General features: G+C 40.0%; 1 protein-coding gene across 1 annotated transcript in view; it reads left to right on the top strand.

Moving 5' to 3' along the window:
* The window catches only part of celsr3 (cadherin, EGF LAG seven-pass G-type receptor 3), a 107,032-nt gene extending 79,875 nt beyond the window's left edge, over positions 1-27,157 (top strand). The window contains exons 21-37 of the mRNA XM_078254553.1: positions 1,257-1,455; positions 4,587-4,781; positions 4,870-5,056; positions 5,881-6,048; positions 8,527-8,653; positions 9,253-9,459; positions 13,392-13,566; positions 14,558-14,670; positions 15,597-15,676; positions 16,569-16,695; positions 16,943-17,062; positions 18,488-18,585; positions 19,434-19,525; positions 19,768-19,941; positions 22,446-22,640; positions 25,217-26,267; positions 26,766-27,157. Coding sequence (XP_078110679.1) covers positions 1,257-1,455; positions 4,587-4,781; positions 4,870-5,056; positions 5,881-6,048; positions 8,527-8,653; positions 9,253-9,459; positions 13,392-13,566; positions 14,558-14,670; positions 15,597-15,676; positions 16,569-16,695; positions 16,943-17,062; positions 18,488-18,585; positions 19,434-19,525; positions 19,768-19,941; positions 22,446-22,640; positions 25,217-26,267; positions 26,766-26,793 — 3,336 coding nt within the window. The 3' untranslated portion in view covers positions 26,794-27,157. The remainder of the gene's footprint in view (positions 1-1,256; positions 1,456-4,586; positions 4,782-4,869; positions 5,057-5,880; positions 6,049-8,526; positions 8,654-9,252; positions 9,460-13,391; positions 13,567-14,557; positions 14,671-15,596; positions 15,677-16,568; positions 16,696-16,942; positions 17,063-18,487; positions 18,586-19,433; positions 19,526-19,767; positions 19,942-22,445; positions 22,641-25,216; positions 26,268-26,765) is intronic.
* The last annotated feature ends 339 nt before the right edge of the window (positions 27,158-27,496 follow it).

The following is a 27,496-nucleotide window of genomic DNA, read 5'->3' on the forward strand; positions in this document are numbered from 1 at the left end:
CAGTATATTTGAGTTCCTGATTTTCTCTAAACAAGACCACATGCTCAGAGGAAGCCATTGGAAACTGGATTGTGCATGTTTATACAGTCTAGGGTTTAATGTGATTTTTAAGAAAGCAGAAAGCATGGTTGCATGTTTACTTAAAACAAATATGTATTTATAGCAGTGTTTTTGACCTTTTTAAGTTACAAATTTTGTAACACATCAATAAAAACAACTTAGGCATCTGTCTCTTGTGATCATCCATTATTGTCTCCTGCTTCCAGACACCGCCTACCAAGAGTCTGGGTCTGTCCGAGGTTTCTCCCTAAAAGGGAGTTTTTAGTCGCCACTGTCGCACTAAATGTTTGCTCTTAGGGGAATTACTAGAATTGTTGGGTCCTTGTATATTATAGAGTGTGGTGTATACCTACTCTATCTGTAAAGTGTCTTGAGATAACTCTTGTTATGATTTGATACTATAAATAAAATTTAATTGAATTGAATTCCAACAATCACTTTTTCTCGCTACCATTTTCCATTTCATCACATCTGTCTTGTTTGTTTCTTCTCCACCTTTCTCTCTGTTTCCTGCATCTCTGAGCCAAGCTTAAGCTTCTTTCTATAGCTTTTTTTTCTCTCTCTCTCTCTCTCTCTCTCTCTCTCTCTCTCTCTCTCTCTCTCTTTTTTTACTTACTTATCCACAATCCCTGTTTCTGATATTCCCTTCCTCTCCCTCTACAATGCACTATGGAGGCACTGTGCATAAATGGCAACATGACTGCGGCAAAACGTAACTATAATTGGGGTCAAGACTTGTTTGGATGTAATTTTTTAGCTCTGTTAACAATTCCCCCCATGTTCTTGTGGTTCCCGGTCACAGTAGCCTGACAAAAGGCTTGACAATACGGCTTTTTCAGATTTCTTGTCTCCTCAACCAGAAACCGTAACAAACTCAAGTTCTGTCTTTCTCGTTTTTGGCTCTCTCTATAAGGCTTTACTGTCTGCATCTACAGATTCATTGGAACATTTAAACTAGTGTCAGCCTAGAAAAAAAGATCCCTTTTGTTCATATCTTCTAAGTCTCTTTCCCTTTCCTGATCCAGGATGTTGACACATTTGTTACTTTTTCTATCTTCTATCTTATTTTTTTCTTTCTTCTTCTCAAATACACATGCACTTATAGTCACTGACTCCTCAGAAATGATAAACAAAAGCACCTGTGAACAAGCAGATCACCACCACTACCTAATTGTTCATCTTTCTGCTGCTTGCAGAACATTGTGCGGGGCTGCAGTGTGCTATTGGGTCCTGGTACCTCTGGGCTTTGGCGGGCTCTCGCTCAGAGTCAGAACCACATCCCGGGTGGCGGTCCGGCCGAGCTGACGGAACTGCTGGAACAGTACGCCCAGAATCTTGCCCAGAACATGAAGCTCACCTACCTCAATCCTGTGGCGCTGGTTGCTCCAAACATAGGTGAGTTCAGAATGACTACACACACTGTCACAGACATAATACAATGGCTTATATCTAACCAGACCCAATAAAAGAGACTAGGACAGTAATACAATCTTAATCTTTACACGATTTGCAGCGTTTTTCTTATAATACTGTAAATTGTTGCTGTGAAATCAGCTAGAATGACTCATTGTAAAGCGGGAGATGAACAATGCTAATGCAAATGATGGTGGCACAGCCAGAGCGCTGGCAGCAGCACATGAATTTCACACTGCCACACACACACAGCAACTAATGCTTCCAGCACACGCACACAAAACCCGAAGTGCTATAGCACTGGCCAGCATTCATCAATCAATCACACACACAATCACACACGTTCACACAATCAACAGTAACAGACACAAGTACAAGAACACACAGAGACACACACAGAGACACACACTGATAGTCTGGAGTTTATTATTACTGAAGACCTCATAAAACTCATGAAAAAGTTTATAAATACATTTTCATAGCATTTACTGTGTATGAAAAGTGAGTTAGTTAACTCTCTCAGAAACACACACACACACACACACACACACACACACACACACACACACACACGTACATCTGCACATTTGGCCATGTGCCCTGTGTCATTTAGTTTCTGGCATCCTGTCACTTGTACATTTTGCTCTTTTCCATGTGTTTCTGTCACTAGCAGTGTTTGTGATAGTGTTAAACAATCTGTGCCACATACAACAGCAAGAGCCTGGTGTTGAAATAGCAACAGCAGCAGCTCTGGCAGGGATGAAGCCAGACAATGAATTCCACACTCAGTTAATGCTCTTAGCTACACACACATTGAATTTCTATAAAATACCATACTCATGAAACTCATCAAAGTTACCAACTAGTGAATCTTGCCTCACTAGCTTCTTCCAGTGTAGTTTGGTAATACAGTTAATCCCAGACCTGAAGAAAATATAAAATAGGGTTATCTGTCTTGGCCAACATGAATTGCCTGCTTTTATTTTTTTTCTATGTGACTCTGATATCTTTCTTCTTTAACTGTATATGCTTCCTCTTTGGAATACATCTAAAATGCTGTTAGATCATTTTAAACTGACAGCCTGATGCAGAGCCCCAGATGGGGCACCTAGAATTAGCAGCTGTAGTGAAAGCAGAAATGCAGTATGATTTCTTGTTCTTGTTTCCGGTCATTAAAATGCCAAATCTTTTTAAAATTAAAAAATTGGAAAACAGACTTTCTCCACACACCAACTGGACACAGACACACACACACACACACACACACACACACACACACACACACACACACACACACACACACACACACACACGTAATTATTGAATGATCTCTCTCCTCTCTTAGTATTGAGTGCTGTTCCACTTCTGTTTGCTTGGTCAAGTGTTCACTCATTATTGGACACTCCACATTGACTATGTACTTCCTGTTTGCCACCCCATTACCCATAATACAACAGTTCCTGTGTGTGTGTGTGTGTGTGTGTGTGTGTGTGTGTGTGTGTGTGTGTGTGTGTGTGTGTGTGTGTGTATTCTGCCATGGCTGCTTTCTATTTCTCATCATCTCTGGCTGGAATTTGTACTGAGCTTCTTTTAACCTTAAAATCTGGGACGACTGCAAAGAGTGCAACCAAGTATTCCACAATGTTTTCTGTGTGTGTGTGTGTGTGTGTGTGTGTGTGTGTGTGTGTGTGTGTGTGTGTGTGTGTGTGTGTGTGTGTGTGTGTGTGTGTGTGTGTGTGTGTATGTGTATGTGTGTGTGTGTGTGTGTGTGTGTGTGTGTATGTGTGTGTATTTGGTATTGGCTCTTCACACTCTGAAATGCACAGAGATTAAATGGGTTTATTGACACAAGCAGTTTAGGTTTCCCCTTAAATTGTATATAAAAAGGGAAATTAGTTGTATTTTTGAGTGAAGAAAAAGAAAATTACCGAATTTAAGTAAAATTGTGATTTCCAGCTGTCAGAAAGCTGAAAGATCACTTACTAGCTTGTCAAGCTTTGGACCAATTAAAAAATGGTGGTTATGGTTATGGTCAAATGTTTTATCAACTGTTGATTTAGGAGGTCTTAAATGTGCTGTTGGAGCTGCAGGTTTAGTCAAAATAAATTATTACCAATTTAATTTTGAGACATTAGTATTATTACCATAAACACAAGGGTGGATCGATTAATGTCGGTCTGTAGTGTCCTCTATTCAGCAGTTTACTTTGTGTGACATGAGGTCAGACATGGCAAGAAATCTGCTTCAATGCTTAATGGCAAAAAACAGGATAAGGGTGCTGTTCTTCCAGTGGAAAAATAGCTAACTTTAACAGTTTCTCACAATGTCAGATGCTGGGAGTAGTGAAGAGGCAATGAAAAAATCACTTTCAACTTGCCGATCCTGTATTTAGCAAAGAAACTAAATGTATAATAAATAATGAAGCAACAGTAACTGGTTTACTGTAAAAGTCTGCACTTTTTTCAGGAAATGTTTTTAGCATATTCTGCAGGCATTTAGGTGAATCAGTGTTTTAAGTAAAGCACCCTGAAGAAGGCCCTGCACCAAATCATGTTCATCAGGATGTTACTTAACTGGCCCAGTTAAGTAAGTACCGAAATGTGTGTACCGGGAACATTATACATTATTGAGGTTTGCTGCCGATCTTAATAATTAAATAGGTAGTTACTACTGAACTGGCATGTAAAAATTGAGCACTTCATAATTTTAACAAAGATAAAAGACAGGTTAGCATTTAACAACTACAAGTCCCATGATGCTTTGTGTGTGTGTGTGTGTGTGTGTGTGTGTGTGTGTGTGTGTGTGTGTGTGTGTGTGTGTGTGGGGTATACAGTACATTATGTTGTTAAATGTTACCAAGATAATAGTTGCTTTATCATTTTTTTAATTATAGTGTGCTCAACTGTACTATCCAATACAGTAATAGTCATTTATCTTACAGTATTGACCTAAAACATAAATCTTCAATACGATAGTATAGCAAGGTCTCATAATTAAGTGGTCAATAACATTTTCCTGTTTACGTTTTCTGCAAATTCCTCAACACCTGCCACTTATGTTGTTTCCAAAGTTGTGTGTTCATGTGTGTTTATTGCTGCCTGTTTGTTTGTCAGTCATGAACCTGGACCGTGTGGAGAACCAGACCCATGTGCGGCGGCGTTTCCCACGTTATCACACCACCCTGTTTCGCGGCCAGACATTGTGGGATCCCAACACCCATGTGTTACTGCCCCCTGCTGCCCTGGTGCCACAACGACAGCAACAACAGCAACACAACTGGAAGGAGAAGGAGCGGACAGAGAAAGAGTGTAAGAACAGGCACACACATATGAATGGCTTGAGCGTGTAAATTGCTGAAACTAAGAGGATATACTCACACAGACTTCTCCATTTCAGCCTTGGCCCCTCAGAACACTGCTCCTGCCGCTGTCAGTATCTCAGCCAATCAGACAGGAGAATACACTGCAGCCAGACGCACTGTTTCAATGCCAGAGCCTCCCATCACCATCGTCATCATGCTGATATATCGCAGTCTGGGCAGCGCCCTCCCTCCCAAGTACCACACAGACCGACGAGGAGTGAGGTGGGAATCAATCGCACTTAGAACAATAACAATCTGATTACAGCAGCTGTCTGAACACTCTAAGGAAGGAAGCAACAGGATATAGAAATCCAGATAACCCATGTATCTTAAGCAACAGTAAACCAAAATTGCTTTTATATAACAGGAGCATCAAATCATTAGAAACACATTCTTCTCAGAATACCATTATCTTTAATCATAAACAGCAACTTGCCAGAATTAAAAAAGAAATCCAAAAATTATAAGAAATGCCATTAAGCATTTTGTCTATAAAATGTGAAAAAAACAGGGAAAATGAATTGGTCCAAATTGCTCATTTTGTCCGACCAACCCCCAAAAATATTCTATTTACAATTATATGAAACAGACAAAAAAGCTGCACATCCTCACATTTGATAATCTGGAATTAGAAATGTTTTTCATTTTTACTTGATGAGTACCTTAAACAATAAATTTATGATCAAATTGTCATTGGTTTTCTGTCAGTTAATATAGACTAATTGCTTCAGCATTATTTCCAATATCACGTCCTTGTCATCCGTTTTCTCTCTCTCTTTCTATCATGGTATCTTTGCCTCTTTTTCTCTCTCCCCCTATCCTCCAATGCCTCGTCCTCACCTCACCTCTGGGCTTAATTACAAAGTAACAAACTGTCCAGTTTTTAATAGATGTCAGGAAGCAGTCATTGATGTCTAGTATACCAGTTTCGTTCCTTTCTGCTCACCTTGTCTTTGCCGTTTTTTACCGTCCTTACCAGGACATCAAACTCTGCTTTCTGTCTTATCTAGTAGATGTACGGTAACTCTGCGCTCTCTCTGCCTCAGGCTTCCCAGACACCCGGTAATGAACTCCCCAGTGGTCAGTATCTCTGTCTACAACAACCAGACGTTTGTGGGCGGAAACTTAGACCAGCCCATCCTGCTTGAGTTCAAGCTGCTGGAGACGGCCAATCGCAGCAAGCCACTGTGTGTGCAATGGAACCACAGCAGTCCGTGAGTACAGATTACACTTGTTTATATATTCCTACACACACACACACACACACACACACACACACACACACACACTGTACATTAGGGCTGTATTGATACTCACACTGTATTGATACTGTTTACACAACTGAAATTCAATAACTTCACACTATTTTTATGGCTAATACTTGTATGATTATGATATATGTATATTTTGAATGCATTACACTTTTTTATGTTTTAAGTCCTCTACATGTTGTAAATCTGTGTAATGAATGTACATATCTGTATGGTGCAGTGTTGAAACACATTCACAGGGAGCAAACAGCTGCTCGATGCTCGATGCAGATAAGTTAATAATATATATATATATATATACATATACATATATATGTATATATATACATATATATATATGTATATATATATATATCATAAATCTTTTCATTATCTTAGCAAAATTTCTCATTCACAAAAGTAAATTCAGTAACAGAAAACCTCTGTTTAAAGTTGATGAAATGCAACAATACATACAAACTAATCAGCAGTCCTTAGACCTCATAGCCATAAAGACTCTTGAGATATATATCTATATATATTCAGTACCGATATATATTTGTTAGTTTCTGTAAACTGTTTTCTTTCTTTCATAATGTATACTTAAATATATGAATATATATATATATATATATATATATATATATATATATATATATATATATATATATATATGTTGTTGTTTTTTTTTTACAAGTCTCCAGACAAGTACAACTCAGAAAACAGAGTGACTGAAATAGGATGGGATAATGGACAACAACTTAGAGTTTAGGCAAGAGTGCAGAAAAAAAAACACACAAAAATGGCCAAAAGGAAGACATTTTTTTTGGGGGTATATACTAGGGCTGTCAAAATAACGCGTTAATTTCGATTAATTAATCTGAGAAAAAATAACGCGTTAAAAAAAATTAACGCAGATTAATCCATTCCATATTGACGTTTGCATACAGATGAAAATCTGGTGCCACTGATATGTCTGCGCTTCTCTCTGATGCTCTGAAACAGACGATACAGGAAACACAAACCCCGCTGCATGTGACGCTAATTAACACTATACTCAACAAAAGCTAACGTTAGCCTACTGCTAGCTAGTAGCTGGATTAAACACGGTTAAAATGCTGACAGCTAACGCTAAACGGTGTAAAGTTTGACTGTGTTTTACTGTAGAGGATTCAACACCGGTATGTAACAATCTGCAGCTGCCGTCGGAGAAACAACACAGACGGTGCGTTCAATGAAACTGGTAAACTACAGCCTCGTGGTGCATTTGAAGTTATTGTAAATGTCCTTTTCCTATCTGGTTGTTGTTTGTGTCGTTCAACAGCAATTTACTAGTGAAATAAGTTATTGTTATACATTATTATTAAATCATTTAATTTTGACCATATGGCCTTAGCAATAAACAAGCCGTTCTTTAATGTCACCAACTGTTGTTTAGTACCCTTTTTTTTTCTTTTCTTTTTTTACTTTCTTAAAAAGTATCGGTTCAGGCACCGTTAATTATGTATGCGATTAATTTCGATTAATTAATCACAGAGTATGTAATTAATTAGATTAAAATTTTCGATCGATTGACAGCCCTTATATATATACACATGATCTAATAAGACATAAATAAAATAATTAGGCAAAACACATATAGGCTGTTCATCTACTTTATCACATGACATCTGACCACCTCATGTTTCATGTTCTAAGAAGCCAATTATCCACCTTTAAACATGACTGAGCCTCTGAGACATGGAAGATTACTGAGAGAAGGTGACTTCAACAAGCATGTTTAAGGCTTAAGAATGGAATGACTACAAAATAAAAACCTCAGTAGACAAAACATTTCATTTAAACTTGTGTGTGACAAATATATGTCAAAATCTAAGCTTTGTCTAGCTGCTTTGTCTAGGAAGTGATTAGCAAACTCTGAGTAGCAAACTTAGATTGATATGTATATTTTTTTAAATCATGCATGGAAATGTACATAAAAAAATTGTTGCATCGACAATCGGTGTAGAATCAAATCGTTAGCCTCTGAATCGGAATCGAATCGTGAGGTGCCAAGAGATTCCCACCAAGTATGTAATATATTCAATATCTGACTTTCTGGCTCTGGATTTATGACCACCCTTGTTATAACTAATAACAATAATGATGGTTCAGTTCCATGAAGTGTCCAAGTAAGCCATGCCAGTGAGCCAGCATGCCCAATATCAGGACCTCGGAACTGCAAATATTAAATCACACTTCTAGACTTACATACAAGTTGCAAATGTGGAATGTTGTTTACTTTACTAGTCCTGCTAATGTTGATGGATCATAAACACACATATTTTTGCACATAGGATACAGTTAGTCTTTTTCATGTCTTTGTGTATGCACATCTTTTATTCCTCTCTCTCTATCTCTCTCTCTCTCTCTCTCTCTCTCTCTCTCTCTCTCTCTCTGCAGGTATGAGATAGGAGGTTGTTGGACAGTCAGGGACTGTATGGTGGTGTACAGGAACATCTCACATGTCCGCTGTCAGTGCCAGAGACTGGGCACCTTCGGCGTGCTGATGGACAGTTCACACAGAGAGGTTAGTGATCCCTCAGTGAAAACTACCCGCATATATATATATATCCCACATATTTATAATCATTTAATTAATATACCTCTCTGTCATAATGAGGCATGTAGTGGATTAATTGTACATCTCCTATCAATGATCTTGCTTTTTGTGTCGGTTTTCCTTCGTTTATCATTTGAACATCTCAGCTGGTAATTGCTGTATTTAGTCGGTGTAAAAGTTTGAAATCCCAGAGAATTAAATCCGGGTCGGGCTCGGTCACATCAGCACGATAAGGCATTGAACATTTTAAATTTAAAACAGCTTATTATGTAGGTGCGCCTGTGTTAACGTGCGCTTGTTGCCCTTGAGACTTGTTCATCAATGAAATGATTTGTAGTTTAAATAGTTTGAATACAGAGATCCTTTGCCTCTCTCAATCCTTTAGAAGCCTTTAATATTTAGCATTACAAACCAGCTGCTATTCTGTGCAGTTGGACAGTGTTACATTTCCTGATTCTTTTGGATATTGATATTTAAAAAAAAGTATTTTCATCTACTCCCACCAAAATTATATACATGTACATCAATAATACCCTCTCTCCCTTCACGTATCTCTCTATGAGCAGCAGTTGGAGGGGGATCTGGAGACGCTGGCCGTGGTCACATACTCTTCTCTGTGCGTCTCCATGCTGGCCCTCCTCCTCACTGTCCTGGTGCTCTCATGCCTCCGAGGCCTCAAGTCCAACACCAGAAGCATCCATTCAAACACAGCTGCGGCCATGTTTTTGTCGGAGCTGGTGTTTCTGCTCGGGGTCAATCACACTGAACAACAGGTAAATACTGGTGGGGGGTTGTGGGCTTGTGTTTCTTTTAACATGTTCATTATGTAATGTCTTTAGCTTCTTTGCCGTTCCTCCAGTTTCCAACTTGCAGCTTTGTGAATGAGCAAACATTTGCTTTACCTCATAATTGTCTCATTTTTAGCCACGTTTTGCAGATTTGAAGGTGTACTCACCTCCAAATTGTGGCTAGTAGTTGGAAACTGCCTATGTCCTCCTTCACTGGTGCAGCTCTAAAGAATATATCAAGACATCTCTGTCTTTTACTTCTACTATTTACCCTCTGTATTGCTTTGTCCTGCTCACTTTGTGCCCCTGTACATCACGTGTGTGTTTTTTTGCTGCTTTCTGTTTACTGTAAGTCCTCTTCCTATTATGCTAAATACTTCCTACATTTTTCCTCCTCCTCTGCCCTTATGTTCTTATGTTTCCTTCCTCTCTCCTGACAACGTTCTCTTTTTCTAATATATACATATCTATATCACAAATGTGTATGTGTGTGTTTAAAGAGCAGCAAGTCTTGAGAGAGAGAGGGCACTGCAAATACGTGCTCACTCAGCGTAAAATTCAATTAATTAAGCTGTATCCCCCACACTGTCAACTGTACGGCTCTTACAGTGGGACTGTTTACTTATAGCTGAACAATATGTTCTCTAATTTATGTGCATCATGCTTGGAAGAGCATGTTAGTGCTCGCAGTGTGTGTGTGTGTGTGTGTGTGTGTGTGTGGGAGTGTGGAATTCATTATCTGGCTGTATTCCTGCCATGGCTGCTTCTATTTCTCTATCATCTCTGGCTGGAATTTGTACTGAGCTTCTTTTAACCTTAAAATCTGGGACGACTGCAAAAGTGCAACCAAGTATTCCACAATGTTTTCTAAGTTTTTGAGGTAATACAGCCACTTAAGAAACTGTTTTGCTTGTTTCTGAATTCATCCTTAATTCAGAAAAACAGAGCTCTTATAGGAACTAATAAGCCAATGACTCATTAATTCAGAAAGACAAGGCCTGTTTAGATACATAAATTGCAAGATCACCTGCAACCTACAATATTTGAATAGCTCAATGGGTAATATCATCAACTTTAATGTGGGAGACCCTGGTTCAAATCCTGGACAGGGATTTTTTCCCAGCCACTTTACTGTTTCACTGAATCACTTTCCTGTTCAACTGAAATCCTCTCACGCGTAATACTGAAACGGGCTCACAAACTCAACTGAAATGCTCTCATAAACACTACTGAAACGCTTTCATTAACAATACTGAAACACACTCACGTGCTATACTAAAACATTGTCATATACATTATTGAGAGTGAATTCCCGTTTCCGTTGTGTATATGAGAGCGATTCAGTGTTGCGCGTGAGAGTGTTTTCAGTAGTGTTTATGAGCAATTCAGTTGTGTGTGCGTGAGGTTTCAGTATAGTATGTGAGAGTATAATTTTTCACTAGTGTGTATGTGAGGTAATTGTGAATAATGTTCCAGATGGCCCTCACAGTAGTACAGATAGTTTCTGTACTAAACGAGGCATTAGAGAGTTTGTAACTACACCAGAAGTATATTTAAATAACACTTGCCTGATGGATATTCCTATCGACTGCTACCGCTCCTCTCGGCTGCTACCGCGCAATAGCGCAGTAGTATCCATCAGGCAAGTGTTATTTAAATATACTTCTGGTGTAGTTACAAACTTTCTAATGCCTCGTTTTATAAGTACAGAAACTATTTGTACTACTGTAGAAGTTTGGTATCATTCCGGGCATTATTAGTGGGGTAATTTACGAGATACAAACGTGGATCCATTAGCGCCTGCACTAAGCTAACCAGCTGATAACGCTAACTCGACCAACGTTATAACAAGGGAAAAAAGCTTATAGGGGGTTGTTTGGCTCGAGGTCAAGGTGCAAAGCAGCTTATGGTGAAAATACTCCAAACCATCACTTTAAGCCACAACAGGATGGACATCTTGAGCCTTTTAAGCTCTAATCCTCCTCTCTGGTGTTTATATAGGTTAAGAACACATGAAGAAATCATACCATACCATTTGTTCTCACTTAAATTCGTTATACTTGGTATTCAAAGCATGGCTTTGAAAGATGGCTGTCAGCAGCCATCAATTTTAACTCACAAACCCGTGCATTTTCAAGTTGTTGGTTTAGATTTGGTTTTTACTTCTGACAAACAGCTCAACTGTTCTCTTAGAAGATGGTGACTTGCTCTTTCAGATGTGTAGATGCTGTATTTCAGAGCCACTTGAGTTTGAATGGCATCTTTCTCATCTGGTTAAACAAAACAGACGGAAGGCCCCAGAGTTCAAATAAACCACTTCAGACATGCTTGAATGCAGCCTGAGGGTAATTTCTCAGAAGGCTTAAAATGCTAATATTCTGCATTATTCATGGAGAAGTTCAGCATTACTGCCAAACCAAACAGCATCACTTAACTGACAAAAGTGATTTGGAATCATCTGCCCTGACAAAAAATACTGGGATTTATTCCTGATAATATACTGAAACCATCTATCTAAACCATGATATTGGATGGAGCTCAGATATTTATGTTTTAGCAGATTACACCATCTTTTAGCACTGATTTGACATCCTCTCAGCATTCTTAGAGCGTCATCTATGGCAATAAAGACAAAGTTTTCCATGTCCATCATTACTGTTTTATAAATATTTCTAAAGATAAATAAATCAACCATGGACCAAGCTGACATTTTATCAATATCTCTTCTAAATTTATAGTATGATTCATAATATGTACTATTAATATAGAAATGCTCTTTGTAGTCTACATGTCAAATTGTCTTTTAGCAAGATACTGAACTCCAAATTGCTGTGAATGTTAATCTGATGAGCAGGGGGCACCCTGTATTGGAGCCAAGGCCACCAGTGTATGAATGTGTGTATGGTATGTGTGTGTGGGTGCCTCAAGTGTAGAGCGCTTTGAGTGGTCGCTAAGACTAGAAAAGCGCTATAAACAATTAATTTCAGTGTTTCCTCTATGTTGATTTTATTGTGTGCGGTGCGCCATGGCAAAATTTCTTCCGCCACGCTATCAGAAATAGGGCAGACGCACAGTTGTCGCGGTTGCCTTTTAAATGATCCTGCCGACATAATGCACCACCCGTTGGCTACCACTCACATTGCAATTTAACAACAATTAGAACTATTCAGAGGTTATTGGGCCCGAACAGTTTAACTCCACATACTGTTGTGTTGATGTAGTTTATCAACACAACAGACCTGCCCCCACTGCTAAAAAAAATCCTAAAGGAAACACTGCATTTACCAATTTACCATTTACAATTGGAGTAAATATGCTTCAACTGAGCTGATCATTCCCCTTAAAACCAGGAAACAAGTTAGGATTATCTTAATTTCTTGTAAATATTACAATATTTAAATATATTGTTACATAAACGCTTTCAGACTTTGACACACATAACTGTTATGACAACCACATTACTTGTTAGGGTGTTCTATACTATGTGTACTCATAATCGTAGTTAAGAATTCTTGATCTTGAGTGTTATTACTATAATTCAGCACATTAACAACATTAATTTACATTCATATCAGTATTTTGCATATTTCCTGGAGACATACTTTAACACGCCTCCATAAACTCTGTTCATTAGTCATGTTGGTAATTAAATCAGGAATGCTTGTTTCTTCATCGCTGACACTTGCTGTGTTGTAATTTTGAGAGGCTTGTTGGTTGCTTGTCAAGACAAAAATCAATATGATTATAAAACGATTATAGTTTTTATTTTCTCACCATCTTTTCTTCACATTTTTTTCCTTATCTCTCCTTCCCTTGCTTCCTTCCTGCTTCTCCTCTCATTCCTTTCTATTCTTTCTGCAATATTTCCCTTGCTTCTTTCTCCTTCCTTTAATTATTGTCTTTCTCTTCCCCTTCAGTTCCTTTGCACAGTCGTCGCCATTCTCCTGCATTACTTCTTCATGTCTACGTTTGCTTGGATGTTCGTGGAGGGCCTTCATATCTACCGCATGCAGACCGAGCAACGCAACATTAACTATGGTGCCATGAGGTTCTACTACGCCATCGGCTGGGGCGTGCCCGCCATTATCACAGGTGACGCACACATACACACACAGACACATAAGATCTCTGTGATATTTATCAGAAACATATCAATGCATCCATTTACACATACAGTCAAACATGTCCTTGCCACATGTATACATTCATGACATCACATGGTCATGTATGTGCACAGACACACACATCACACACACATTTGCAATGAGTCTGGCTGTGTAGATAAGGTGTCCTATTGACACTTGTATTAAACAGGTTTCTGTGACATTTTAATACAGAGATAGTAAAGCACACATGCGCGCACACACACACACACACACACACACACACACACACACACACACACACACACAGGCTGCATGTCTTCTTCCTCCGGCTCAGAGGTGTTTAATCTGTCTGTCCGTCTTTATTTAGGTTCTTCCTGTCTCTCTTACTTTTGCTATTCAATTTAAAAAATCTTTATAGCCACGACTGTCAGAACCTTGACAGGATCTTCTGGCATCATGGAGATGTAGTCTGGTTGCGTGGATAAATAAAAAATAACTTGATACCTGAAAAACTGCAGGCTCATTTAAAATAATGTTTTTATTAAGATACATTTGTTCTAACCTGAGAGAATCAGGTAGATATTAGTGTAGAATAAATACAAAATTGTTACAACATTGACTAATATAATGTTAGATAGTTATATATCCGATGCATCAATGATATAAATCAGTACTGGGAATTGATAAATATATTGAAAACATATATAGACATCTCTGAAGGCACACCAATGTATTCATCACATTTACAGCCACTATTTCCAAAGAGCTGAATACCTTCAAAATCATGTTTTGTCATCTGAAATTAGTATTTTAAAAAGAACTAATGATTAAGAAGATGAATACCTAACATTGACTGGGATGTGTTCTGCTATGTCTGTGACCTTTCCTGCGACTGTCATTCAGATAATTACATGCTGTCACATACTGTACTGCTCCTCTCTTCCTGAGTCATCTGACTGTGTGTCTCTGCACTGCAGGCCTGGCGGTGGGTTTGGACCCAGAGGGTTATGGGAACCCAGACTTTTGTTGGATCTCCATCTATGACAAACTCATCTGGAGCTTTGCCGGTCCTATAGCCATCGTCATACTGGTAACTGTCTCCCTGTCTTTCTGATATGCTGTAGTTAATGTTAATGCTAATGTATGCACTCAAACTTGAGTAAAAACTATAGTGTGAACAGGGATGTGATAGGGAATCGTAGGCTATACTGTTGATGAGTGTTCAGCTCATATGGTTTTCAGAGGAACACTGATTCCAGGTTTGTTACCCCTTAAAAGATTATATATTCATAACACCTAGTGCAAATCAGCTTAACTCTGCTTACTAGTTTGATATCATCCTAAGGTAAACTTGTCTTCAAATAAAAATGTGCATAAACTTGGTTTGCTCCTTCTTCCCTTCCTTTGAATCGTTGGCTGGTTACCCTCCCAAAAATAGCTGAATCATATCATCAGTCATAAGTGGAATTTTACAAAGACGACCCGCTTGAACTCTGCTACACCATCATTTTATTTGCTACTAACATAAAGCCAACACTTTACAACTTCACTGCAACATCTTAGACAGGAAGCTGTGCCAGGTTTTTATCATGCTTATGAATAACTCAATGCAGTGTAGTCAGTAATCAGTGTTATTCATTATACACTTTTATTCACTTTATTCATGCCTGTATTTATTTCCTTTATTCTTTCCGTCCTTCTGTTGTGCCTTCTTTTGTAATAATTCATTTATTCAGCGGTTACTTTTCTTTCATTCACTGATTTGTCTATTTTCTTACTTTCTTCTTACTTCTTACTGTTTAAGCAAAGGAACCAAAACAGAGCAGTTCATAGACTTAAGTGGCTTGGTCTTTAATACATTTACCTTTTTTTCCCTCATAGATGACGATTTTATCCAGATTGATTTTGTTTCATCTGTTTATCCTCATCACAGATGTTTCTAAGGGCATTATTGGATTAGCTGAAATGCATTACAATATGTTGCCTTACCTTTTGTATTGATTTCCCTCTATCCAGATGAATGGAGGCATTTTCATGATTGTAGCCAAGATGTCCTGCAATCCTTCTCAGAAGGAGACCAAGAAGCTCCCTGTCATGTAAGTACCCACCCACCATTGTAAAATGACTTCTCACTTTCAAAAGGCTACTTTGTTGGCTATTTATTTTCTTTTATTACTGTACTTATCATGTTTTGGTGGAAAATCAGGCTTCAGAGGTACTGTATAAAGATGGTCTAGTGACTTAAGACTTCTGTCTTCAAAGAAGCTTTTCCCAGTTGAAGCATGAAAAATAAAAATTGAACATACAACATACATTCAAAGTAACTGCGAACAATCTCAACAAGGCTATACAACTATAAAGTATACATCTCTATCTGTCTCATTTACTCAATGTTGATTTGATAGACAATGATCATGTCAGGCCTTGTTATTGATCAAAGCATATGAGCATAAACGACACAAGGAAATCACTTAGCTATGTGGTGTCTTGCTCCCACATCTCCGTCTCAGTATTTATCTTTTGGTTTCTCTACTATCGCCTTTTCCTGCTGGTTCTCACTTCCTGTCAGCCTTGCCTCTCTTGTGTTTTGTGTCTTGTTGTGTCTCTAAATTTCTTCATTACTCTAATCATGGGCATCAATAAAGAATTGGCTGTGTGCAAATAATACATAAATGTATAATGACCACATTGTTGTGATATCAGAAGTAAAAGTATAAAAAGTATATATATACATTCACTAAAGAGCTACTTAACTAGCCAGCAGGGCAATTAATGTTATGTATTGTTATTAGGGCAATGGTTAACCATGTCATTATCTTGTACATCCAAGTTGTACGTGTAGAGATGCAACATGTTGATGTTGTCTGTCCAAAGAACTGCAGATATTTCCATTATGTTGTATGCTGTATGTAAGCCTACAGTATTTTATTAGTGTACTTCTCATGTTCTAACCTTCTCCCCCACTGACCTCTTTGTTTCTCTCTCCAGTGCTACTGTTCGCAATGCCTTCTTGCTTTTGCTGGTGGCCACCTCCACCTGGCTATGTGGTCTGATGGCTGTGAACAACAGCATCCTGGCTTTCTACTACATATTCGATGTCCTCTGTCTAGTGCAGGTATGAACGTGTGTGTGAACGAAAGTATTTGTTCACATAAATAAATGTTGGTTTACTCTAGCACTCATTCAACTTCCATCCAGTTAATAGTGTTAATTATAATGTTTTTCATCCAAAATACTAGCCAAATAATAGTTACTTTTTATTGCTCAAATAAAAAGAATAACAAGCTAGATTGTGTCCAAAGGAAAAGACATCTTAAAACTCAGATTAGCACCTCAAACTTGTATCTGTATCTCTTACCCAGGGTCTGTCGGTGATGCTGGTCTTCACTGTGTTCAACTCAGAGGTTAAGGAGGCCTGGAGCGTAGCCTGTTTGGGTAAGAAGAGCCCTGGAGAAGACCCACCAAGACCACCACAGAACACCGTGAGTTATACACACGTACATCCTCCGACTGGGTATTTGTACTGCTGCAGCTCGTCTCTGCTGAACATAAAAGTTTTTATGTCATCTGGTATCTTGGTCTGAACTGACATTACTAATATATGCAATCATTCACATAGCACATTGTGTAAATAAAGATTTTTTTTTAATCATTTACATGACTTGTTAATTTGGGAACAAATTTTATTATGACATATCATAATATGATGGTCCTTATTGCACAATAGCAATTTTGCAGGGTGAATCTAAGACCCTTATGTGGGGCTGTAAATCGTCCTGCTGCATTTTTCCAAAGCTGTTTACTATGTCTTATTCTACAGTATTATCTTTTATATAGCACTCTCACTGTGTCCATTACTAGACCAACACAAAAGCCCTTCTATCCTCCATTCCCCCTTCCCTCTATCCATCCATCCATCCATCTTTTTTGTCCTCCCTTTCCTCTCTACTTCTGCCTTCAGGGTTTGTCGCTGACCCAGATAAAACAATACATACCGACCAGTGGAGCCCTGCCCGCTCTTTAGCCCACTTCAATAAAAGCACTGTGCAGTGCCTATTTTGTGTGTGCTTGTGTGTGTGTGTGTGTGTGTGTGTGTGTGTGTGCATTACCCTATCCTGTCTTCACATCTTTTCTTCACTCTATCAACTTGTGTGTGTTTAGTTCATAGCTCACTGCTCTCTAAGACCTGTTTTCTTTAGCCCCCCACATTATCTGTCCTCTTTGCTAGTGTGTGTGTGTGTGTGTGTGTGTGTGTGTGTGTGTGTGTGTGTGTGTGTGTGTGTGTCAAAAGGCGTGTTAGTTTATACGTAGTTCATTCCACCCTTTTAACCCCATTATCTCTGAAGCTCTTCCTATCCTTTACTGAGTCATCTGGGGCAAAATGACTGTAGCTTCCCAAAACTACTATTAGACACAAATGACCACCTATTAGCATCCTTTCGCCTATCTGACTCATACTGTGTTATACATTATTTATAACTACAGTGGCCTAATACAGAAAGCTGGAATCGTGCCCCATTTCCAGGCTAGCTTCTGCTCCACTAGCTTTGCCTCCTTTTTATTTTTATATATTCCGGTCAGCACTCAATAACTATAATCACTCCCACGAGTCTCGTGAAGCTATAGCAAAATATCACTGGGGTTGTTTTTTAATGCTAAAAAAAGTCTTGACAAGGTTCTTAAATTTTAACTACCTATTATAGTAAGTACTCTTTTTCTTATGATATGGATAGAAAACCTCAGTGTTAGAAAGAAGTCCTTAAGATGAATTAGTGCAGTATGTGGGGTGTAAGTACAGATGGTTTAATGCACTTTTTCCCATGTTCAAAATGCATCATGAGGGAGGAAATGTTTTTATTTTTCATCAATTAAAGATAAAGGGCTATGTTGTTGTTGTGTGTGCTCAGGCTCAGAACCCCTATCACAACGCATCTCTGTTGGAGCAGAGCGGGCTGCACCGAATCACTCTGGGAACCTCCACCATCTCCTCCGTCAGCTCGGCCAGGTATATAAATACACAAAAGTTCACGCAGACACATACACACATAATGTGGACACACACACACATTACAACTTTTACCAACAAGCTAGAAATGAATATGGATGGAAAAATGTCCACACCATGACTGTTATTGGCATACCAACAATGTACAGAAGGAATTTGTCAGGTTTGATTGATTCTCTGTGATTCTGATTTGGGATAAAGTTGCTTCAGGGAGAAAATTCCCTCGCTAACAAAAACCCTGTCATGCATTTTGTGGGTCAGTGGGGTAAAGATGAAGAAGATTGGATGGAACAATGTACTGTAGTGTATGTGGAGTAACACTAATGTACTCTGAGAGTTACTGTTGGTGTCTTTATGGCTCTGTGTGTGTGTGTGTGTGTGTGTGTGTGTGTGTGTGTGTGTGTGTGTGTGTGTGTGTGTGTGCGCGTGTGTGTGTGTGTTCTTGTTTAACTATATTAGTGGGGTCCAAAAACCAGGAATACAGTATACTTGTGGGGTCCGGACAGCTTTGTGGGGCCAAAATGCTGGACCCCACAACTTCAAAGGACTGTTAGAGGGTTAAGACTTGGTTTTAGGATTAGGGTTAGAATTAGGTTATGGTTAGGTTGAGGGTAAGGGTTAAGGTTAGGCATTTAGTTGTGATGGTTAAGGTTAGGGTAAGGGGCTAGGGAATGCATTATGTCAATGACGGGTCCCCACAAAGATAGTGAAACGCAGTGTGTCTGTGTGTGTGTGTGTATGTGTGTGTGTGTGTGTGTGTGTTTTTAATCTGTATCGGCCTGTGTGACTGCTTATACAGTAAACTCTGTGTGTGTGTCCTCCTCACTTCTCTCCTTTTTGCCTGTTAGAGAAAATCTTTTGGCTCGTCAGACTCTGGAACAAAACATCGTCCACACCGGAGCAACAGACCTGGATGTAGCCATGTTCCACAGAGACGGAGGTGAACACTCAAACACAACCATGGACACAAACGCACACTCTTCACGAGCAGTAGTGACACATTCGCCATTTCTTCACCCCTTTTTCTCTATATTTCTTTCCTTTGTTTTCACTTTCCATATACATTTCATTCAAGATTAAGCTTACATCACAATAACAACCCTTTATTCTTTTTTTCCTTCCCTTCACTTGTTTCTTCTCTGGCTCCTTTCTATCTTTTCCTCTCTCTCCTTCTTCTTCCAGGTGAGGATTCAGACTCAGACTCAGACCTCTCCATGGAGGAGGAGTGCAGTCTCTCCATTCCTTCCTCTGAGAGCGAGGACAACGTCCGACTCCGTGGGCGCATCCAGCGGCGATTCAAACGCTCCAATCACAGCGAGCGTCTGCTCACAGAGCCCACCCACAACGGCACCAAAGGTAGATGAGCACTTTAGTGATTTCCAAGTGATTTTTAAGGCATTTCTTCTCACAGTTATAAAGCCAGTAATGTTTAAGTGTCTTGCTCAAGGACACTTGATTTATTCGAGTCTATAAGCAAACTGATGATTGTTTGGAAGATAGGTTTTTGGTACATTAATACTTTCGTTTAATTTAGGCCCCCATCCATCCATCATCTGTACATGTTTAACCTGTGCAGAGTCATGGTGGCCAGTGTATCCCACCTCACATCGTGTGAGACAGGTCTCTAGGGATAACATATTTGGACAAACATAACATACATAACATAAATGTACGCACGTTCACACCTTCAGGCAATTATAGTAAGAGTAGCCAGTTAACCTGGCCTGCATGTCTTTGGTCTGTGGGATGAAACAAACACAAGTATGGGGTGAAAACAGACAGGCCCCTGCCAGCCAGCAGAGTCAAACAATGTAGGTCCCAGCTGAAGAAAGTCCACTACTCTTTTATCTCAGATATGTAGAAACATACATGTGTAGGCACAAACAAACACCACACATACAACAAGTGAAAATGTCAGTGCCAGTGGTCATTAATCAATACCTTCTTTCTTCAGCTACACATGAAATAAATGTATGCATAATAAATAAGTGTATGCACTTTAAAGTAAGTGCTATAAATGTCATGCATATAGAGTGCTTTGTGAAAGGTTTCACTGTGAGAAAAGGCTAGATGTGCAAATCCATATAAGTAATCAATGATTAGCTTCATAAGCCATCTGGATCACATGAACCCTATTCAGGGTAAAACATGGACCAAAGCTGTCAGGATCCAGATGGCCAGTATAGTCCAATCAATTCATCAGTGCAGTCAAACTGAAGGACCGGAGCAGCTTTTTACTGAAAGGTCACAGTTCGAAGATTGTGGTCAAAGCATTAAAGCCCTCATTGATTCAGGAGAGCCGTCAACTGGCCAGTGTTGGAGGACTGTGCAAGGAATATGCCTTACTGAGTAAGTGTTAACTACTAGACAGCTGAAAAAGACAAAACAATAACAATAAATGGATTTGTATAACCTTTTGTTGTTGCATGTTTTAAAAAGATGTTACATAGTTTACAACAATTACAATATGTGGTTGTCAAAGCAACTGTTTAACATCGATGGTGCAACAACGTCATGTATTATATAGCTGGAATGAATAATGATTATTATTTAATTTATTGATAGACAGAAATGATTCTGCAATAATTTTGATTATTATTGAATTGTCAAGTAATTTATCAAGCAAAAATATAATTGGAAATGTAATATCTTTGGGTTGAGCTGAGAAAACAAGCAATGTGAAGACGTCACTTAGTTTGGGCTTACTATTTTTGGACTTTAATGATCGACTTTAATTGAAAGAAATCTTGACAGTTTGATAATGGAAGGAATCTTTAGTTGCAGCCCTAATGACAACACTGATTAAATCTTGATAACATGTGGGTGACACATTGTAGTGTGATTTTCCAAATGACACTTGGTTGGCCTAAAGGGTTGATGTCGTCACAGAGCAAACTAACATGTTAAATGGCACCATTGAGTGTTATACACATTAAGACCATGAACCTTACTGGTTCATAGAACATTTGCACTAGTCTGATACATTCTCTACCAATATGTCTCTTTTAATTAGCCCTGGCTGGCTTATTTCATAATGAACATATGCTATTTGTCTGCTGACACCTGCTATTTTTTTATACAGACATCTGTTTTGTGTTTGTTGGGATGCACAAGTGGCTACAAAATTAAGCACAATGCTTGAAATTGAAAGGATGAATATGAGGCATAAGTGCATACTGTATATGCAGCCTTTAATATCTTGTGTTAACTGGTGTTTCATCAAAGGTCATTGGTCAATAGAGTCATGACCTGACGTGACAACATGGATGTGTAATAAAACAGCTTTAAAGCTACATTGTATAAGAATTTCTCCCATCTAGCGGTGAAATTGTATATGACAACCAACTGAATATTACTTTCTAGCCTCTCCCATTCCGATCGCGTTTTAAGTCCTACGGTGGCCGAACCCAAAATTAGCTCTTAAGTATCTCCATCGTTTACACGCAGCTGTTCTAGCCACTCCACTATTAACTTTGGTCTTGTTGCTTTGGCTGTCGCGTTGTCGTTTTAATTCTCTTTTTCGCTTCCTTGGCGAGTAACCTCCCCCTGGCATTCTTCACGGTGCCAATAGGTGTAAAAGGGCGAAAGGCGGAGGTATGTCCCTCTTTGGCTAATGTATTTTAAAGATGGAGGTGCTACATGGCTGCCGTCATTCGTGCGACTCGCTCGTATGTATTCTGAATGATTCTAAATGGCTTACGAGAAATACTTTGATTAGTTGGTGGAAGTAATTACACATGAATGAGCACATATTTGTGAAAGAACAAAGTTGTTTTTTTTGCTAAGAATCGACTCAAAAAATTACACAATGTAGGTTTAATGAGTAACCAGAAAGTATTAATTATTTTTGTGTGTTACAGATCTGGATGGTAATGACCTTCTGTCCTACTGGCCAGCATTGGAAGATTGTGAGACGCACAGCCTTCAGAAGTGGGGCTCAGAGCGCCCCCTGGGGGCAGATTACAGCAAGGACGCTGCCAACAACAACCAGCCTGACGCAGCGCTGACCAGTGGGGACGAGAACGGCCTCACCCAGCCACACAGGCACCGCAAGGGTGAGAGAAACACAAATACATATAATCTAAGGGCACACTAACATTTGGGATTTGCTTTTAATATTCTAATCTTTGGTTTGTCCTTCCCGTATGTATAATGCATTAAGCATTGCTCATAAATTAAATGTTCATTAAGACAATGGCACATGGATACTGAAGATGAAACCTACCTTTAAAAAGTTAGATAATAAACATACAAAATAATATTTACAAATTCTGAACAATGTATTTAACATTGATTAACAAACTTGTATTGTACCTGTAAGAAATAGTTTTTGTTTTTCTTCCTCTCTGACTTCTCGTTGCTATGAACATGTACAAGTCATATGATTGAAATAATCAAGTGTAATCGTTTTTTGGCCGTGCATCTTTGGATTTCAGTCTGGCCTGTATACTATAAATATATTATCGTCTTTATCATATTGTTTGACAAAAATCTCTGGATCTCCCTCTCCTGTCTGACTGATGCAACCCCAGTCATCAGGATGAAAATGGGGCATTTTGCCAAGAGAAAGATGGAGGCGATGTGAGCTGTGTGAGCGGAATCAGCAAAGCATCAATTAAAACACAGCTCAATAACTGAGACCGTATCTGCTGCATTTGCAGTTTGTCTGTTATACATTTAAATTATCTCAGTAAACATGTGACAGCAGTGCTAGGTCACATGATGTGAAGAGTCGACAAATATCATTGCATTTAATCAGATTTTGTTTGTTTTACTTCAACAATTCATGTTCTAGTTTTTTTTTTTGGTTTAATTAGTAACCAGACTTTTAGTGTTGTGGAGTCAGAATATAATGTGATGGTCGACACACCATGATTTACACTGTGAGCACCTCATGCGTGTGAGGTGTGTGAGTTTTTTACCCACACAACGCAATAAAGGGCTGGAATCAGCTGAATGGCCCTGATGCATACAGAATGACTTCAACAACCCTGGGACGCCTATAGCTTCAGTTAAGGTCTAAATTTATGACAATTTTATGTGTACATAACAGTATGGATACTCAGAATACATACATATAAAATTGACATATGTACAAATACATACAAAGGTGCACCACCCATGCAAAGACACACTGAGAGTGAGGGAGTAAGAAATGCAGGCAAAGTTGGAGATCCCTCATTTTGCCTGGAAGCATGAGTGACATTTTAGTGAACCTATTAATAGATAAAGCACATTTACACGCACATCACACACATACTTCTCTTCCTCCTATGACTTCTTTCTCTTCTCATCCCCTTCTTCCCTCATGAAGGGGATGATTTCATCCTCACCCTTAATAGGGCCCTATGAAATCCATTTTTTTTTTTGTTTTTTTTCAAATTCCGTTTTTTCGGATTTATTTTTAGCCCTTTTGGATTTTTCTAAGTTTTCTTTCACTTCTAAGCAGTATTGACCCTTAAAAACTCAGTTACACAAACTCACAATTCAGCTTTTTTATTTAAACTGTTAATATATTCAGCAAAGCACATTCAGAATTCTCCAAAATTCAGCCAAACCTTCAACAAATCTCTGGCCAAAAATAACAGTTACATGAAGGTAACAGGTAGGACTGATGAATATTAAATTAAAGATTAAATGCATTATGCAGCCATGCTGTCATGTGCCTGACAGAAAGCCAACGCAATTACATATTACAGCCATAAAGTACAGTGTTAACCCATCATCATCAGTGACCCCTGCATGTAAGCAGAACAATGTATTTTCCATCTACAAAAAAATCACAATAAAAGCTAACTGGATGCTCACCTATAACAATGTTGAGGACACGGCGATCTCTGTTGTCAGAGGTTTCATCGACAACAACGAAGATTTTCTTTCCACGGATCTCTTGCAGCACTTTTTGCATGTGCTGGTCAAAGACCCGCGGCAGGTGGGTCTGCCTGAGGCTGCTGGCGTTTTCTGGGAGTGCGCCTCCCTGCTTGCAATGTTTAACAAGAAACAGACGTATCCTCTTCATTTTCTCAAGCGGTATGTCAGCTTCAGCACACATTGCAACAAAATCTTCCACAAACTCACGCCTTGCATCTATTGATTTTGTCGTTGCCTCAATGGTAACCTGGAGGGATTTGCCCGCTGTGGATTTAGCTTTGTTATGTGTCTTTGGGGGCCCAGTCAACAGTATGTTGACAAAACTTACAAAACTGTTGTTGTCCAGACTCATAGTAGTCGTTGGGGTATTGTTCAGCCCGGTATTTAGCAGTCAGTTGAGTGTTTCTTAATTTTTTCGCCACCGTTGGCTTATCAGGAGCCACTCGCTTGACATTTTTTCCCCACGCAACAAACTCGAGGACGTATGGTTACTAGGCAACATGTTTAACAATGCCATTTGGCCACGGTTTAGGTAGAGACCTTTCTACACTTTTCAAAAATTGTTTATTTAATATGTCAACAAAATATATGCAAATTCCGTGCGAAGAGAATTCCGTTTTCATGTGTAGATTCCGTGATTCCGTCCGCGTTTTCAGCATCACGGAAATCATAGGGCCCCTCTGTATCCCTCTGCACTTTTTACTCTCTTGTCCTATCTCCCCCTCTAATGGAGCCTCACCTTCTTATGTTCTTGTCTCAGGTATCCTGAAGAATCGTCTCGGTTGTCCCCCAGCACTTCAGGGTCTTTCCACCATGGGCCGGGTCCCCAGTGAGCTCAACTGGTACCGAACCTCTACTTTGGGTCACCGGGGTGTTCCTGCAGCCTCGTACGGTCGCATGTACTCTGCCACGGCTGGTGCCAGTGGAGGTTCCGGCTCTCTCTCTCAACCTGCTTCCCGGTACTCCTCCAGGGAACAACTGGACTCGCTGTCTCGGAGGCAACTGTCCAGGGATCCACTTGGGAGGCAAACGGTAGGGGGTTCGAGGGACCGACTGGACTCCCGGGGTTCCAGGGACAACTTGGATCTCTTACCCAGGAGGAGAGAGCTGGGGCAGGGAGCAGGGCTCGGGGGCCTGGGTCTGGATCACCAGAGAGCCTCTTCATCCAGGGAGAACTTGGCAGGATCCAGGGACAGACTGGACAACCACCACACCGGTAGCGTCCACGCCTCGAGGGAGGACTTGAGTGGGAACGGGGGAGCGGGAATGGAGGGATACCTCAGCGGATCGAGGTCGCAGCTGAACTCGTTACCTCGGCGGCAGGCCTCATCCCGCGAGCACCTAGCGGGGGCGCTGATGAGCAGTAGGTCAAGAGAGCAGCTGGAGACCAACGGAGGTGGAGCCCAGGCTCAGCCGTGTCGGGAGTGGCTCCGCACTCTGCCTCCCCGCCAGCCCTCGCACCCCGACCAGCCTCCCTCCTCCTCCCCTCCTCCCCCGATCTCTGAGGAGCCTCAGCATGAGCAGCTCCCAGCTCACGGCAGAGGACGACTGGACTCCGCACCTCCATGTAGGTACCCTGGTCAGACTGTCCCCCAGGTCGCAGGTTCAAATCCAAACCCTCTGGGTCGACAACCATCCAGCGAACACCTGGATATTCTGTCCTCCATCCTGGCATCCTTTAGTTCCTCCGTCCTCACTCCTCCCCCCGCTGCCTCTAACCCTGGGCCTAATGGCTCCGCCCACGGACCCTCCCTTTCCCCGTCCCAGTCAGCCACCTCCCACAGCATATCTGAAGTCTCCCCCGACTCCGAGTAAGTCCTGCTGTGTTAATAAATCTGCCTTGACTAACCCTCCACTCCTGTCCCTTTTCTATTATACATCTTCTGCTTCATATTTAACTCCTCATTGTCTTTGATCCTCTGTAAACACAATTTTTTGGGGGGCTTTAACTTTCCTGCATCTCCTCCCTTTTCTCTTCCCCTGATTGCTTCTTCCTCAGCCGCTCTATAGGGATCTTTTCCATTCTTCAACCCATCTCTTCACCTTTCTTATTGTTCTTTTCCTCTTTTTATCTCAACCATACTCAGCACCCTCTGTTCCACTTCCACCCTCTCAGCTTCTTAATCTTCTCGTCCACTGTGTCTTGTGTTTTGGTCTGTCTCCCTCCTCTCTCTTTTTCCTTGCCTCTGACAGCTCATTATAATTGTGCTCCTGTATATTGTCATCATTATTTGTAACTGAAATTACAATCAGTAGAGAGGTTGCTGTTTAAACATATCGATGACTCATTTTCCTTTCCCTCACCTCAGAGCCAACAGAAGTGAAGGACAGTCTTGATGACAGCCTCTATATCCCTTTATGCATTGTGACAGTGCTTGGAACACCAGGGACAAGTTCAAAGGTCATGTATGATCCTGAACCGCTGGGGCAGCCTGGGACATCGGAGGACTAAAAACAAACTTGGGACAGAGGAGACACAGAGTTGGAAAGAAAGTAAGACAGAGAGAGCGCCCATGAGGATAAAAGAGGGCTCGTGGGCGGTTTGAACTGTATAAAATGAAGTTTTTTTCAAGTCCCACCGCCTACAATGATCTGTGTCGTTTCTTTGGACGATGAGTCAACCACCTCTACTACCTAAAAACTGTTAAAGACAAAAACTCCTCAGATTTCAAACGCAGAAGTCAGCTTAATCCAGACAACATCCGTCTAAAAGAAAAAAAAACTGTATATAACATTTTTATACATTTTGTATCTTTTTCATTGGAGATGAAGAAGAAATCTCTTGTGATGTTTTCTTTTTTCTTTTCTTTTTTATGATCGTGTCCGGTTGTGAGTGAGGTTGGTGCAAGTGCAGTCTTGTTCGTTGCCGAGGGAGACATTACCCCTACAAAGAAAAAGAAGGAAAAAAAAAAGAATCCCCAAATTTATTTTTCCGCAGAAACTTTTCCTCACGCTCATCAACTCTGTGTACAGCGACAGGGGTCTGGCAATATAAATCTGTTGAGATTATCGAAACCGCGACATGTGGTTGAAGGGAAAA

Source organism: Sander vitreus, chromosome 7 (assembly GCF_031162955.1).
Source record: "Sander vitreus isolate 19-12246 chromosome 7, sanVit1, whole genome shotgun sequence".
Taxonomy (NCBI): domain Eukaryota; kingdom Metazoa; phylum Chordata; class Actinopteri; order Perciformes; family Percidae; genus Sander; species Sander vitreus.